Genomic DNA, 14,736 nt, shown 5'->3' with positions numbered 1-14,736 from the left:
ACATTTCTTGGACCATTTAGTTAGCAATCCAGGGTATGTTCCGTTAGATGGCTGACCCAGTATATGATGGGGTTTGGCAGATGCTGACATATTCACTTTCTGCAGAAGTGACAATGTTTTCCATGAAACTGTTGATGGCAGCGAATGTAACCCCATTTCATACCGAATTGCTACAATGGGCGCACTTGGTGGGAGACGGAAAACTTTCCTCCGGGATGTTCCATTTAGTCCAACTTATGTTTAGTCCTGTTACGCTTTGCAAGATTATTGTTGCTGTTACCTTCTGTGTGTAAAACATGATTAGGGGTTTCATAGTGAATTTACCATATTTGGCATGTAATATCATTCCCTGATGGGCCATCATTTTATTCTTAAAGTTCAGGTCCTGCAACCATTATCTTACAGACTTATTATAAAGGATTCCCAGATACGGGATGGACACTGTTTCAGTTATCTCGTTACCTGCTCTCCATTCAAACTTCTGCCCCTTATTTCCAGACTTGGAGCAGAACATGATTTGAGTTTTGTTTGCGTTTTATTTCAAGATTGCTTGCAGGACGTCCTCTGGACACTGCCACGGCTTCAGTTTGTTCCACAATGTTGCTCTGCTAACGCTGTCAAATGCTTGCCACAGATCGATAAATGCTACAAACAGAGTCTTTGCTTTTAATGTATCAAGCTTTGAGGTTCAGCAACAAGAGATTGAAGTCTGTCACTAAACCCTTGGTGAATCCAGTCTGTCTTAAGTTGAACTTTTTTCTTCATTGGGCCATTTAGCTAGTTTTATTTTGAAGGAATGGGGCAAATAACTTACCGATTACATCTAGCAAGGCAATCGGTCGATGTTTGTTTGATCTATCTCCTTTTTTATAGATGGGAACAACTATCGCCAATTTCCTCGACACTGGAATCTTTTTTGACCTCGATGTGATGGAACAGGACTTCAATGAAAGGTGCCCATGATTCCTTATTTTGCTTTAACATAATGTTTATCCCATCTGGACCCGCCGCTCCTGGTTTTCTCAATCTTTTTATCACTTCCTCGATTACATCTTGCTTGAACTTGAAGTCCCATCTTACTTCGGTTTCTATCCATGTTTCCACCTGGGCTGAGGTTGACCTGGCAAATACCTCTGTAATGTTCAACCCATCTTTCCGCATTTACGCTATTGGGTAGTGAAGCTTTATGGGTCAAGGTCCCTTCATTTATTATTGCCTGTTGCCCATGTTTCTCGAGTTGTGTTGATAAACAGACTTAACATTTTTTTTGGCTTGTTCTTGGTCCCGTATGGTTTTAAACGAGATGAGCCAGTTACAATATTTTTGCTTCCTTTTCTTTATCTGGTGCAACCTATTTGGAAGCTCGACTTTCTTTATTTTCCTAATCTCTTTGCATTATCTTTTTTTGCGCCGCTACTTCCTGACTGTACATATTTTGGTTTTTGATACATTTGCAGAAAAGTGTGTTCATTGTTTATGGTCCCAACAAAATCCAGTAGCATTTCTTACTTGCCAATTCCTCACATTTTAATATTGGTTGTTGGGTAAGGTTTTCATAGACCTGGTAAATCTTCCTGACCTAGGTAAACCTAGAACATTTTGCTTTTCTAGTGGGATATTTGAAATAGTGAAATTCCATAGTGGGTATGGAAATAGGTACCCAGTTTTTTTTTTTTAGTTTTTTTTTTAAAGCCTCTCATAGTGTCTTTTTAAAGTTATCCTCTTTAACAACTTGTTGACAGTTGTCCTAGGGGCTCCCCTTTTAAACTTTCTCTGGTTAAGCTTGAGAGAATTACAGTTCCCAAGGGTAGAAAGGATCTTTGGATCCCCTTTTACATTTTGTTAGGTGAAACCAGCACACCCCACCTTATGTGGAGTGCTGGGGAGATGCAATGTATCCCCTTTCACACTAAACTTGTAACAGTTCTGTTACAGGGACAAGCTTGCCTTCAATGGCTGGTGGCAGTGAATACCAGGTATTAACTTGGGGCACCTTTACTGCGGGCTGTGTGCACAGCTGCAGTATGAGCACATAAGGGTGCTCATTTTACCAAAATGTCCCCGGTCTTCTTTTTTTGCCACTTTAGTGTTTCTTGTCCTTTCTTGGTCCTTCCCCTGACATCCATGGTAGGAAATCCCTGTTTTAATCTTTGGCGGGAGTCCTCTGGACTACGCCCCCCCAAAGACTCCAGCTGTCTGTGAGGGCAGGAAGCGAGGGAGGAGTCCAAAACTCCACAGCCCTTTCTTTCTCCTTGCCTGAGTGGGGGGGACTGGCTGTCCTGACTGGACATTGAAACAAAGTTCCTATCGTTAAATAGGAGCTCCCGTCCCCTGCACACCAATTGGTATTGGAAATCAAAATTCCAAATAATATTTAAATAACTTCAGTAATTCAAATCAATTTTGTCTTTAGGTAACCAATTTTTGTTGACAATTGTTTTCAAAAATATTCAAGGATACATACAATCAAGAATGTTTTTAATCAAGAATCCAAATGAGTTTAATTCACTCAATAGTATCAAATTATATTAATCATGAGCTCTACGCGTTTCGAGAGCCAACCTCTCCTTCAGGAGCAATACATCAGATTTTCCACAGAATAATTTCAATGAGAATACTTTAAACAAAAAAATTAGTTTCTTTTGACAAAGGAATTTTTTGACCAAGAAATTTTTTTTTGCAATTCAATGGCTGCCTATTTTACATTCAATATAGACATAATTGCATTTTACAACTAAAATGTCTTGTGTGGCTTCAAAAAGATAATTTGACTGTGGGCTAATGGAACAATCTCGTGGAACAATTCTCTGAGAATCTGTGGATAATATTAATAAATAGTATTAGTATTGTGTAACTCAGTGGAAGTTCTACCGTTAGTCAGGTAAAATGTTGTAAGTACCTGTATGATGATGCAGCATGTAATGAGGGAATTCAAATATCCAGATGCTTGGTCGTGCAAAATCTTTACCTATAGAGGTAAATAAATTTAATATGTATGAATGTGCGGGTGTGCTTTATCTGGTCCCATCAATGTTCTTCTCGTGTCTATATCTGCTCTTTCATTAGATTCAACATTGCGTTGTCCAAGTATCTGGAATCACTTATCTTTTTGTATTCGAATGAATTGTTTTCCACTGACTGGAATTGGAAAGAAGCACCAACGGCTAGTGCACGCAAGAGCAGAGGTGAACTTCATTCATACAACATTCACAAGATAGCGAATAACATCTAGAAATTATCACTGACTGACACATATTGTCATTCTTTAGGATATCGAATACAAAAAGATGTGATTCCAGATACTTGGACAACGCAATGTTGAATCTAATGAAAGAACAGATATAGACACGAGAAGAACATTGACGGGACCAGATAAAGCACACCCGCGAATAGGTGAGTATAGAACAGTCGATTCACATAAATGGTTAAAATATGTTGAGCGTAACTCCTAGCATATAAGAGAAACCTACATATTGAATTTATTTACCTCTATAGGACAAGATTTTGCACTACCAAGCGTCTGGATATTTGAATTCCCTAATTACATCCTGCATCATCATACAGGTACTTACAACATCTTACCTGACTAACAGTAGAACTTCCACTGAGTTACACAATACTAATACTATTTATTAATATTATCCACAGATTCTCAGAGAATTGTTCCACGAGATGTTTCCATTACCCCACAGTCAAATGATCTTTTTGAAGACACACAAGACATTTTAGTTGAAAAATGCAATTATGTCTATATTGAATGTAAAATAGGCAGCCATTGAATTGCAAAAATATTTCTTGGTCAAACAATTCCTTTAAACAAAAAAATGTGAAGTTTCTTTTGACAAAGTATTCTCATTGAAATTATTCTGTGAAAAATATGATGTATTGCTCCTGAAGAAGAGATGTTGGCTCTCGAAACGCATAGAACTCATGATTAATATAATTTGATACTATTGAGTGAATTGAACTCTCATTTGGATTATTGATTAAAAACATTCTTGATTGTATGTATCCTTGAATATTTTTGAAAACCATTGTCACAACAAAAATTGGTTACCTAAAGACAAAATTGATTTGAATTACTGAAGTTATTTAAATATTGTTTGGAATTTTGATTTCCAATACCAATTGGTGTGCAGGGGACGCAAGTTCCTATTTAACGATAGGAACTTTGTTTGTTTCAATGATAGATGTGACTTTTTGATAGCGGAGTCAGTTTTTTTTTTTTTTTTTTTTTTTCTCCCCGGCACCCTTTAAGATTGATAAGTTGTGTGAGCGTTTTTTGGCTCCAAGTATTTTGTAAAATCAACAAAATTACCTCTTACCTAAAGGTGTGCAGTCTCTCTCGCATATGTTCTTTGTCCTGATTGAACAACCAGACAGCCCCTTGTTGTAAAATACAGGAAGAAAATGCAGAAGTTGTGCTGTAGTTCCTGTTAAATACTGCGAACCTGGAAGCTGAAGACCAGTCGACTACTGGAACTGAAACCGAAGAGGAGGATGAAGGAAAAGTGGCTGAAACTATTTCCAGCAACCGGAGAGCCTGCTATAGCCCTTCCTTCCAATCGACCTGGGGACTCTGAAAACAACAACCCTGACCCAGAGCTTGGTTAGACCACTAGACTCGGGAAGACCTGCAATTTGAGCCATCCCACATGTTGCTGCGACTTTGCTGCAATATACCCTGGGACCTCGAGCCAGTGTGCGGTGCACAGTCTTCTGAATCTTGCTCCTGGTGGCTCTCCAGAGACACTAATCGAGTCCGAAAAGTCCCCTCAACAGAGTGCTGGACCTTTTGTAACAACGAGAATTCAACTGGGATTTTCTGTCTTGTATGCTCCTTGAAAAGGCGCCACATCAGAACTGCATTCAGCCGAGAGGAAAACCTTGCCTAGAGCCACCTTCATTGATCCCTGCTGCAAAATTCATTCTTGTTTTCAGTCACCACAGCAAGCAATCCACTGACCGGTTATTTGGCTGCTGATCCTGAAATCCTCCTCCTGCAAAATCTTCAATGCTGGTGTACTGTATTGGCTTGGGTATGTACTACCTTAAGTCTCTTAGGATTTCTGTGTAGCTGTAGGGCTGTTTTCTGTGATGGGGAGAGCTCTCATCCAGCACACCCAGTCCAACTGCTAGAAGCCTTCTAGGGTGTCTTCTGGGAAGCCCCTGGACCCTCTTCTAACGCTAGAAGTAAAATAATCGCCTGTTTTCCCAGTCTTCCCAAGGAACAGACATTTGCTACTTAGAACCTATTCTGACACTGCCTCTTGGACATTAGATCCTAGTGCCCCCCCACCCCCTTTCTGCCACTGAGAACACTCCTGCTCCACGAATAAGGGAAAGACTTAAGGGATTTGGCCTTTTGCCTAGAAAAGAAAATACATGTTTAAAAGTTACTTACTTATAAAAGAGTTGGTTACTACCTGTAACTCAGAGGGAACAGTTACAAAAGTTCTTACTTACCTTGGATGTGTGATGCACTATTCTCAAAAGTATGGTTAACATCTATCTTTCCATAGAAACCGTTTCTACTTTCTAATAGAAAGTAGATGTGAAGGTATTAATCACCTGTGATTAGGTCGTGCCTCTTCCCAAAAGTCATGTCTTGGTTTCACCAGATTATGCCTGTTAGGATTGTATCAGTGGCCCCAACTGGGTCTTGCTTCCCCAGACTTGCTGTTAGCCTGTCCAGAAGTCGGTATTAGGTTGTTGCCTACCTAGACTAACTATGAGTCATTCGGTTAAGTGTAACATTAGGGTTTACTTACTTTACCTGTGCTATCTAACCCAGAGTCTGTGGTTCTAACTGTCCTTAAATCCTACATCAGTTACCTGTATAGCTCGGAAAGATCTAACCTGGGTTCTTTGTGAGATTAAAAAAGTATAAGGGTTTTGTTAGGCATAATTTCATGCAGTACCTTCTGGGACCGCCACACACAATTAAGACTACAGGGGTAACTAAGACCAACCTTTGGTATAAGTCTGTACCAGAGTTTGCTGGTAGTGAGCTGAGCAGCCAGGCTTATCTCAAGAGTGAATGTGAGCAATACAAGTAGTTACACAGAGGACTTTCAATCACAGTGGTTCAAGTGGACACTTGTGCTCAAGGTTTCTTGGTGAAACACTTCTTAATATATTACACCATCATTTAGAAAACATTTCACTAGAAGACAACTTAATATTATATACCAATACACTTCTATAAACAACTCTACGCTTTTGAAACCGTTTGTGCTCCCCTGAAATAGGAGCCAAATGGCAGTTCAGTTACTTAGAAGTGAGCAAAAAGGACAAAAGTAAGTAGAATAGATTACACATAATTTCTAGGCAGTGCAAATAGTTTCATTTCACCTGAAGAGTTCAAGTCAATAGGCCAGGCCAAAGTCAATGGGCTAGTGTTCTGGATAGGAAAGAGCACTTCTGGTATCAAATGGTAAAGTCTTTGCAAAAGTTCTCAGAAGTAGTTTAGGCGAAAAATAATCATTTGTGGAGTCACAAGCTGATTAGGCCTGGAAGTTGGGAAAGTTTCACAAACTTTTACCGTGAGAGTGGCGTTCTCTCAATCAGTTTGGCACAGTACCTTTTTATATGAAGAAACAAATGTTGCTGAAGTCGTAGTTCCTGCAGATCTCGCTGTTCCTGAGCCTCAGTCGTGGGGACAAGAGGATGGATGTCGGGGGGGGGCGGGGCGGACTCCTGCACTGCACGGGTTCGTTTAAGAAAGCAAACAAAATGGAGTCACTTCCGTTCCTGTAGCTTTAGATTCAAGAGCACAAACGGGTCCTCTCCCTGGTTAATCCTAACCAGCCTTGAGAATGGTGTCCAGGTGTCTTATGAGTTGATTGGTCCCACCAACTCAAAGGAAGAAGCCATCCTTGAAGGAGCTTCTCTGTTGAATGGAGTTTGGCAATTCGGACCTGCAGCAGGGTTGCACCGGGCAAACCAACGGTCCAGGAGTTGCAGCAGCCATCCTCTTCCAGCTCGTATTGGTCGACCCTGCCTTCCAGTCCACGAGACTCTCCTTTTAAACAGTTCTCTCTCTCTTTCATTCCAGCCTAGCTGCCACTCACCCAGCAGGGTGGCTGTCCTTGCTGGACAGTCAGCCAACCAAACGCACCAGAGTGAATTTGGGTCTCCTAGGAGACTAAGCACAGGGAGTTTCGGGCACCTCCCTCACTTCTGCCCACCCCAGACACTCGGATTCCAAGAGCAGACCACAGTCCTGAAGCCCACCAAAGGCAAACGGGCCAAACCTGGTTTGGAGTGCAGGGACAAACACTAGATGGACCTTTCCAAAAAGAAATGGTGAAAAAAAGACGACTGGGACCCGTTTATACAAAGGGGCTTAAGGCACCATCTTGAAAAACATGGCTCCTGTGATTTTTAGCTACCGGACCACTGCCACCAGCCTTTTTTAATCGGAAAGGGTAGCATTTGACTGCTACCAGTGTTTAGACACAGGGGATACTATGTAATCCCTCCAGCACTCCATTGTAGAATGGTGTGTGCTGGGCCTAGGAATTTGGAAAACACTAGTAAAGTCAATTTCACTTTACATTCTCTGGGAAACAGTAGTTGATCCCAGAGAGGGTGCTGTGTAACACACATGAAAAGATGATGCCTATGGAGTTATCTAAAACTCCATAATAGAAGAACACAAGTGAAAAACGCACACCAAAATACATGAGTGGGGGGAATACATGAGTGGGGGGGAAGGGGGGCCTCACTCTTTCCAGGTAAAAAAATCAAGTCCTCAAAATCCAGCGGGGGGGGGGGGGGGTCTCTAAGGTGAAGGGAATTGGAACATTTATGAGGATTCTCCCTCCCAGGTTTTACTTACCTGAGTTCGCTGTGTGCCATCCAAAAATAAGTTACCAGAGTTGCTGCTTATCTCTGTGTTTCACTGATCGCAAAAGCACCTGTAATTGAATATTACGTCCTTCGGTTTTACTCACCAGCATAACTGTTATCACAGAAGTAGTTATAGGGTTTTTACTCCCCAAGTATACGTGTGACCTATACTGAAAGTGTATAAAAATGTTTTGACTTCCCTAGAACTTCTGTTGTGTGTTCCAAATAAGGTTTATGCTTTGGTCTGTGCACCTTTAAGCATAGCGTTGTATTTTTTAATTGTGATTACATATACTGTGTGATAGTACTTATTTACCCCTAGATTTATCTGGGCCTACCTGTATTTAAATAAATCTTTTATTTTTACAATACATGGTGTTTCAGTGTTTCTTTGGACCATTTGTATTACAATTTCATTTGTACTGATTCTACAGCCCTCCCTCCTAAGATAGGCCTGGCTGCTCGGTCTACGCTACCCTGATCTCTGGTGTTACAGCCTTATACAAAGTGTGGAGTCTTGTACTGCCTCATTTGAATGGTTTTACTAAGCCCTTAGTTGGACTTCAGAAGAACTGTCCTAACATCTGTTTAAACAACTTATTTTACGAAATGTGATGCATGGGCTTGGAATCTTAACTATAGTATTTTGCAGGGTTGTTGGTGTTGCTATATCTGGAAAAGATCTGGGGATACGCTAATTTTGGGACTGTCGGGAATGGGTGCTAGATAGCCTTTTTGGTTTTAACCCCCTCAGCTTCTATCCGGGGCTACAACCAAAAGACCCAGCCCCCACTGCCCCCCTAGCAACGTCCCTGGTATTATGACTACAATAATGGACCATGTACTTAAGACAATTCTTCCAAGCAAAAATGCTAAACTTTCATTAGTGTGGTGGTCCGGAGGTTCGATGCCCCATGATCACTTGTCTTGATGGTTGGTTTCTTAAAAGGCACTAGAAACGTTGCACAGTAATACGTAACCTGTTAAAGCCTCAAACAGTTATTGCCTACTACCATGTCTCTGTAGCCTGTACACTTAAAGTGTACTTAATTTTATCAGAGTTCTGCTTCGTTTATGTAAACATCCTACACTCAGCTCTAACAGTTGCAATGGCTGGGAGGTGGGTGTTTACTGAAACTGAGTTGAAAGTACATCGTGAAACGGGAATATGTCATGAATTTTCTGTTTCCATATTTTTATATCATTTTGTTAATGCGGTATCTACAACTACGTTTTTGACGGAGAAATGTTTAATGTGGCTTATGCATGGTTACTACAAATCATATTCTGAATTTTCATGTTCAACAAATAAATTCATTTACTTGAATGTTTTCTTTACTTTGTCCGTTGAACACATTTCACACTTTTAAATTGTTGATGCATAAAACCAGTCTAATTTGTATTCTACAAATGTCTACCTTTTGCTTTATTTTCCTAATGATCTAGTTCACTGCTGTGAATGTGTACCCACTATACCTGTAACGTTAACTTTCATATTGCATGTTTGCTTTATTAGTCCTTACAGAACACTCCTGAAAAGACTTACTAAAATCCTTTTCAGTGTCATTTCTTTTTTCATTTTTAAACAGTGAAAGGTTACAAACGAGCCAAGAAACAAAGGTGTAAATCTTTCCTAATGTGTGACTCGCATTAGAACCCCTAAGCCACCCCTCGTTCCTACCATTTTCAGTCTTATTCTCCCAAACGTTTCAGCAACCGCAGTCCTATAAACGACAAGCCTCCCAAAGAGGGGTGACCTGAAACCCCACCCCCTTCTGATTTTGACCCCTTCAATAGGAAGGTTTTTTCAGTTCTGATTTTTCCAATGTCTCAAATCACCCTTCTGGCACTTTCTAAACCAATGTCTTCACTTCTACTGTTGATTCGTTGGGGTCAATGGAGCACAGGGATGCCAAGCGGAGCCAAACACTGAGGGAGGTTTGCAGCTGACTGTGGATTGAAGGCTATTTATGACGGTTTTAAGGAACCATTTTATGACTAATAATTCTATAACATTTCCCAATATAATCCTGTACAAAGCTAGGAGTAAATGCCCCAAACCATCAAGTTGGTGCATGGTCATTGGGGGTCCTGAATTCTAAGAGGAAGCTCAGTACACAGCCACCTGAGAGCTTGTACCCACTGCCTTCACCAAGGGACACTCTACCAAGGGTCAAAAACCATAAAATGCTGCTTGCCCCGTGTGAGGACACTGATGTCCAACTAATGGCTTAGTAGATAGAACCATTCAACTGAGGCAGTACAAGACTCCACTCTTAGTAGAAGGCTGTGCCTCCTGAGTTCAGGGTAGCGTAGACAGAGCAGCCAGGCTTATCTTAGGCGGGAGAGAGGGCTGTAGAATCAGTACAAATGAAATTGTAGTACAAATGGTCCCAAGAAACACTATGCATTTTAAAATAGGCCTATATAAATCTTGGGGAGGGAAATGGGTACCATCACATTTATAGAAACACAACACTGCTTGACGGTACACAGACCAAAGAATATAATCTTATTTGGAACACCTAACAGTAGTTGTAGGGAAGTCAATCCTTTGCATACACATTCAGTATAGTTCACACCTATTCTTGGTGAGTAAAAACAAAAGGTTACTTTCAGATTACATTCAGTAATTCAAGGGTAGTAGACCCTACCAGTTGTACCGTGACGCTCAGCAACGAATCACCTAGTCATATCAACTGGACAATATACTTTTCTGATCTAGTGAAACACGGATACTAGGAACAGTATAAACATATAACTCTGATTCAGGATAGCACAGTTATTCTAGGGGAATTGGACCTTGGAGTGTAATTTGATTACAGTTGCTTTTCAGTTCAGACTAAGGGAAGCAATAACTCTTAACTTATGATGGGTAAGTAAAACCTATACTTTTTTTTTGTCTGTCTAAACCGACCAGGGAAAGCAAAACCAATGATACTTTATGAATGACTCTAGGTCAGGGGTCTCCAACCTTTTCATTGGCGTGAGCTACTTTCAGTGGAGGGCTAACAGTGGAGAGCTACTTGCGAGCGATCGGGGGTGGGGGATGTTCATAAACATTGGAACTTGTACTTATTTTTTTTTGCTGTTAATTTCCCCTTTATAAATAGAGGGAATAATAGTGCTTCACGATTATGTTAATAAAGTTCAAAAACCTCTTTATTGCATTCTTTTTTATTAGAAGCCATCTTATAAAAAGACGTCACAATGTGGGAAAATGATTGGGACATTCAGTGTGAAGGTTGACACTGCATGCCGTCCACCAGTGCTCTGTAGTCAGGTGTATAACTTGATACAGCTACTCGGATGGAGTCACTCAAATGCTCATCAGTCAGACGGGTTCGAAATTTCGATTTGAGGAAGTTCATATCTGAAAATGCAGATTCACAGAGATAGGTGGAACCAAACAGAGAAGTCACTTTTAATGCTGCTTTGCAAAGGTTACTGTACTCCTTGTAATCAACAAGGCTCCAGAAATTGGTGTGAGATTGCCTGCTTTTCAACTGAATGTCCCCTTGCAGGCTGACAATCTCCATTTCCATAGCACAACTGTTCAGGTTAAACAGCTCACCCATTTGTTCTGCAAGTTCACAAACATCGACTTCCATGAATGGGTTTGCGATGAACATCACACACGGTTCAATCCTCTCGAAATCCCTGAACCGGTCACTGAACTCCTCCTTAAGCCTGCTCAGGAGACTGCTATATTTGTCAATGTTCAGGAGTTCAGGACTAGCTTTATTGTCTGTCAGCATTTGGGTAACAGAAGGGAAATGATGCATTTTCTTTTTCACCACTTGTTCACTGAACAGGTTAAGTTTGGACTTAAATGTCTTTACTGCGCTTATCATGTCAGCAATGGTTTTACCTTTGCCTTGCAGTTCACAGTTCAGGGTATTTAATTGTTCAGTAACATCTGCCAGAAATGCCAAATCAAGTAGCCAAGAAATGCTGCATAATTGGCCGATGTCTTCATTTCTTGACCTCATGAAGTCTTTGATTTCTGGCAAAAGTGAAAGAAAGCGACGTAGTATTTTCCCCCTGCTAAGCCATCGGATTTCTGTATGTAGCAATAGATCACCATGTGCCGCAGATAGTTCTTCCAGGAATATTTTGAACATTCTGTGCTGTTTGGCCTTTGCACGAATTGAATTAATAATTCGCACAACAGGGGCCATCACATGATCAAAACCCATCACTTTTGCACAAATTGCCTGCTGGTGGATGATGCAGTGGTAGTGCAATAATGGAGGGAAATCAGGGTCTGCTTTACAACACGCAACAAAACCAGAATGACGCCCGGTCATTGCTGGTGCACCATCAGTAGTTACTGCCACCAACTTGTTCAATGGAATCTTTGTTTTGACAAAATAATTCTTGACCTCATTGTAGATATCAACACCTCTGGTTGTGGATTTCAGAGGCAGCAAGGTCAGGAATTCCTCTTTGTTGGTGAAGTCTTCAAACACCATTCGAGCAAACAGTGCCAGCTGAGCAGTATCACTCGCATCAACTGATTCATCACACTGAATGGAAAAAAAACTGCATATCCTCAAATCTTTTTCTAACTGCCCCATCACATTGGCAGATAGTGCAGATACCCTCCTTGCCATTGTGTTTGCCCCCAACTGCACATCTGAAATGGCAGACATAATTTCAGGGCAGTTTTTAAAATCTTTTAAAACTGACTCTGCCACCAGAGCCATTGCACCTTTCACCACTGCACCATCTGTAAAAGTACATTTGTGTTTTGCCAAATAATTAGAAACTTTGAAGGATGCCTCTGTTGCAGCATTTGCTTTCTTTGCTGGTTGAGTAAAAAATGACTGTTGCATCTGCAGGGCAGCTTTTAGTTCAGCTACTTTTTGGGTTCTCAGACGGCTTCCTTTAGGAAAATTCTTTTCATAATTTGTATGCATTGTCACAAAATGCCTCTCGACATTACTCTTATTTCCCACTGCCAATTTGGCACTGCAGATTAAACACACACACTTCCCTTTTACACTTGCGAAAAAGAAATCGGTCTCCCACTCCTGATGAAAATGGTAAGTCTTCTGCCTTTTGTTGGATGGTCCGCCTACTTCTGCATCCATGATTTCAACAATTCTCGTTTGTACGTTTCTTTTGGGACTGCACGCGCAATGTAATCTGAGGAGGATTTCAATGTGTTATTATGGTTTTAAAAATAATTGAGCACAAAGTTATGCTTAGTTATGCTTAGTCCAAAAATAGAAAACACAAAATCATAGTGTGGTCCAGTCAGATAACACTTTCCGCATAGTGAAAAATAAGCATGAAAGTACGTGAGCGAGCCCTACTTTTGTCTGTCGTCCCCCTACCTTTGTCAGTGGCCCCCTAAAGTTGATTCCTAGCAACCCACTGGCGTGCTGTAGTTCAAACTAAGCTTAAATATTCCCTCTGCTGTGCTCTCTGCTCTCCTAAGCCTTTGCGCACCACTTTTTCTTTGGTGCACTTGCTGATTTTGGGCCCGGTTTAGCCCGGTTCAAAGTGAATTTGCGCTGCTGAAAAGTGACTGTACTGCCGAAACAAACTGATTCATGGAACTGTGCAAAGTGTATTTTTGCCGTGCAAAGTCTTGGCAAGGTCATTCAACAACTCAGGACTGTAATCTTAGCTAGTTTTGGCACAGAACTTCGAATGCAAAGCACTCTTTAATTACAAGAAAAAAATCAATGTTTCTTCTAAAAAACATTTAGTTGTGGGCTACTTGCATTTAGGTTGCCCAGTGCAGTGAAGCATTGAGGAAAAAGGATAGCATGTGTTTATAACCCATGGGAAACAGGTCAATCCAATTAAGACCGCTATGTCAGGTTGGTACACAAAGTCTCATTCTTTTCACCACTCAATTCCATCCCAAAAAAGTGAACTGGTTGCTGTTAAAACTCTACTTGCTGAAACTTGTTATTAGTCCATTCATATTTGAAAAGTGAATTTCACCACAGGTTATTTAACTTAAAAACATCCATATTGTGAATAAGCTGGAAAAGTGCAAGAGAGCAGTGATGTGCTGTTGGCCATCATAGAATTTTGGACCATACGTCCGATGCGTTATTGTCAGCGTTTACTAACCTCACTGTGGTACATTTTCAAGCAAGGCCTAAGCTACCTGTCAGTGTTCAGTGGTAAACATGAAGAGACATCACCCTAGTGGACAAGGGAGACTGAATAAGCAGCTAGGTCTGTCATTACACTGATATAAAGGATGCTGGCAGGTTCACAGAGCATGGACTTCAGAGAGGAGTCCTCAAAGGTGAAGGCTGGGAAAGGGAAAAGCATGAGTTTTTTTATGTCAGGTACGCATTTGACTATGATCAAGTGGTGATCCTTCAAACAGATTGAAAGCAAACAAGCTTCAATACCCTCTCCCAGTAAAACACCAAGGATAGTTCACTTAAAAGGGTTTGCTAACCTAATATACAGTGCCGTGCTAGGTATTAGAGGACAATACCATTTTATGGAAATATATGAATTTCTTTAAACTGCATTTGCAAGTCCCGACATTTATAAATAAATGCACAACAGTTTCATCAATTCAATACTTGAATGCGGGCGAATGATGCATGCAATTCCTCAGCAAATATTGCGCCAGCCAATACATGACTGCAAACATACAGGTTGACTCTTGCTCATCTCAGTGACCCCATGTATATTAAAGGAGTCAGTCTCCCATCTGGGAAGACAATTATATTTCGGTTAAAACACTCTAAATTCTCACTCCAGTTTTCTCGATCTATAGATCCATACCATATTAATTCATTATGTGTGCAGGGGTGATAACTTGTGTCTGAGAGAGTTCATTCTTTCATTCAGGAGTGAACATGCCTGTTGCCAATTGAATGTAGCCAGATCTACTATTGA

The 14,736-nt window shown here is 40.8% G+C and overlaps 1 protein-coding gene across 1 annotated transcript; it reads right to left on the bottom strand.

The window, feature by feature from the left end:
- Positions 1-11,087: 11,087 nt before the first annotated feature.
- On the bottom strand, positions 11,088-12,470 carry LOC138498365 (general transcription factor II-I repeat domain-containing protein 2B-like). Its single transcript, XM_069622149.1, has one exon. The coding sequence runs from the start codon at positions 12,468-12,470 to the stop codon at positions 11,088-11,090; it is 1,383 nt and encodes a 460-aa protein (XP_069478250.1).
- Positions 12,471-14,736: the final 2,266 nt, after the last annotated feature.

Source organism: Ambystoma mexicanum, chromosome 5q, assembly GCF_040938575.1.
Source record: "Ambystoma mexicanum isolate Mex_15411 chromosome 5q, UKY_AmexF1_1, whole genome shotgun sequence".
NCBI lineage: Eukaryota > Metazoa > Chordata > Amphibia > Caudata > Ambystomatidae > Ambystoma > Ambystoma mexicanum.
The sequence above is the reverse complement of the archived record's forward strand: the minus strand, read 5'-3'. Positions and strand labels throughout refer to the sequence as shown.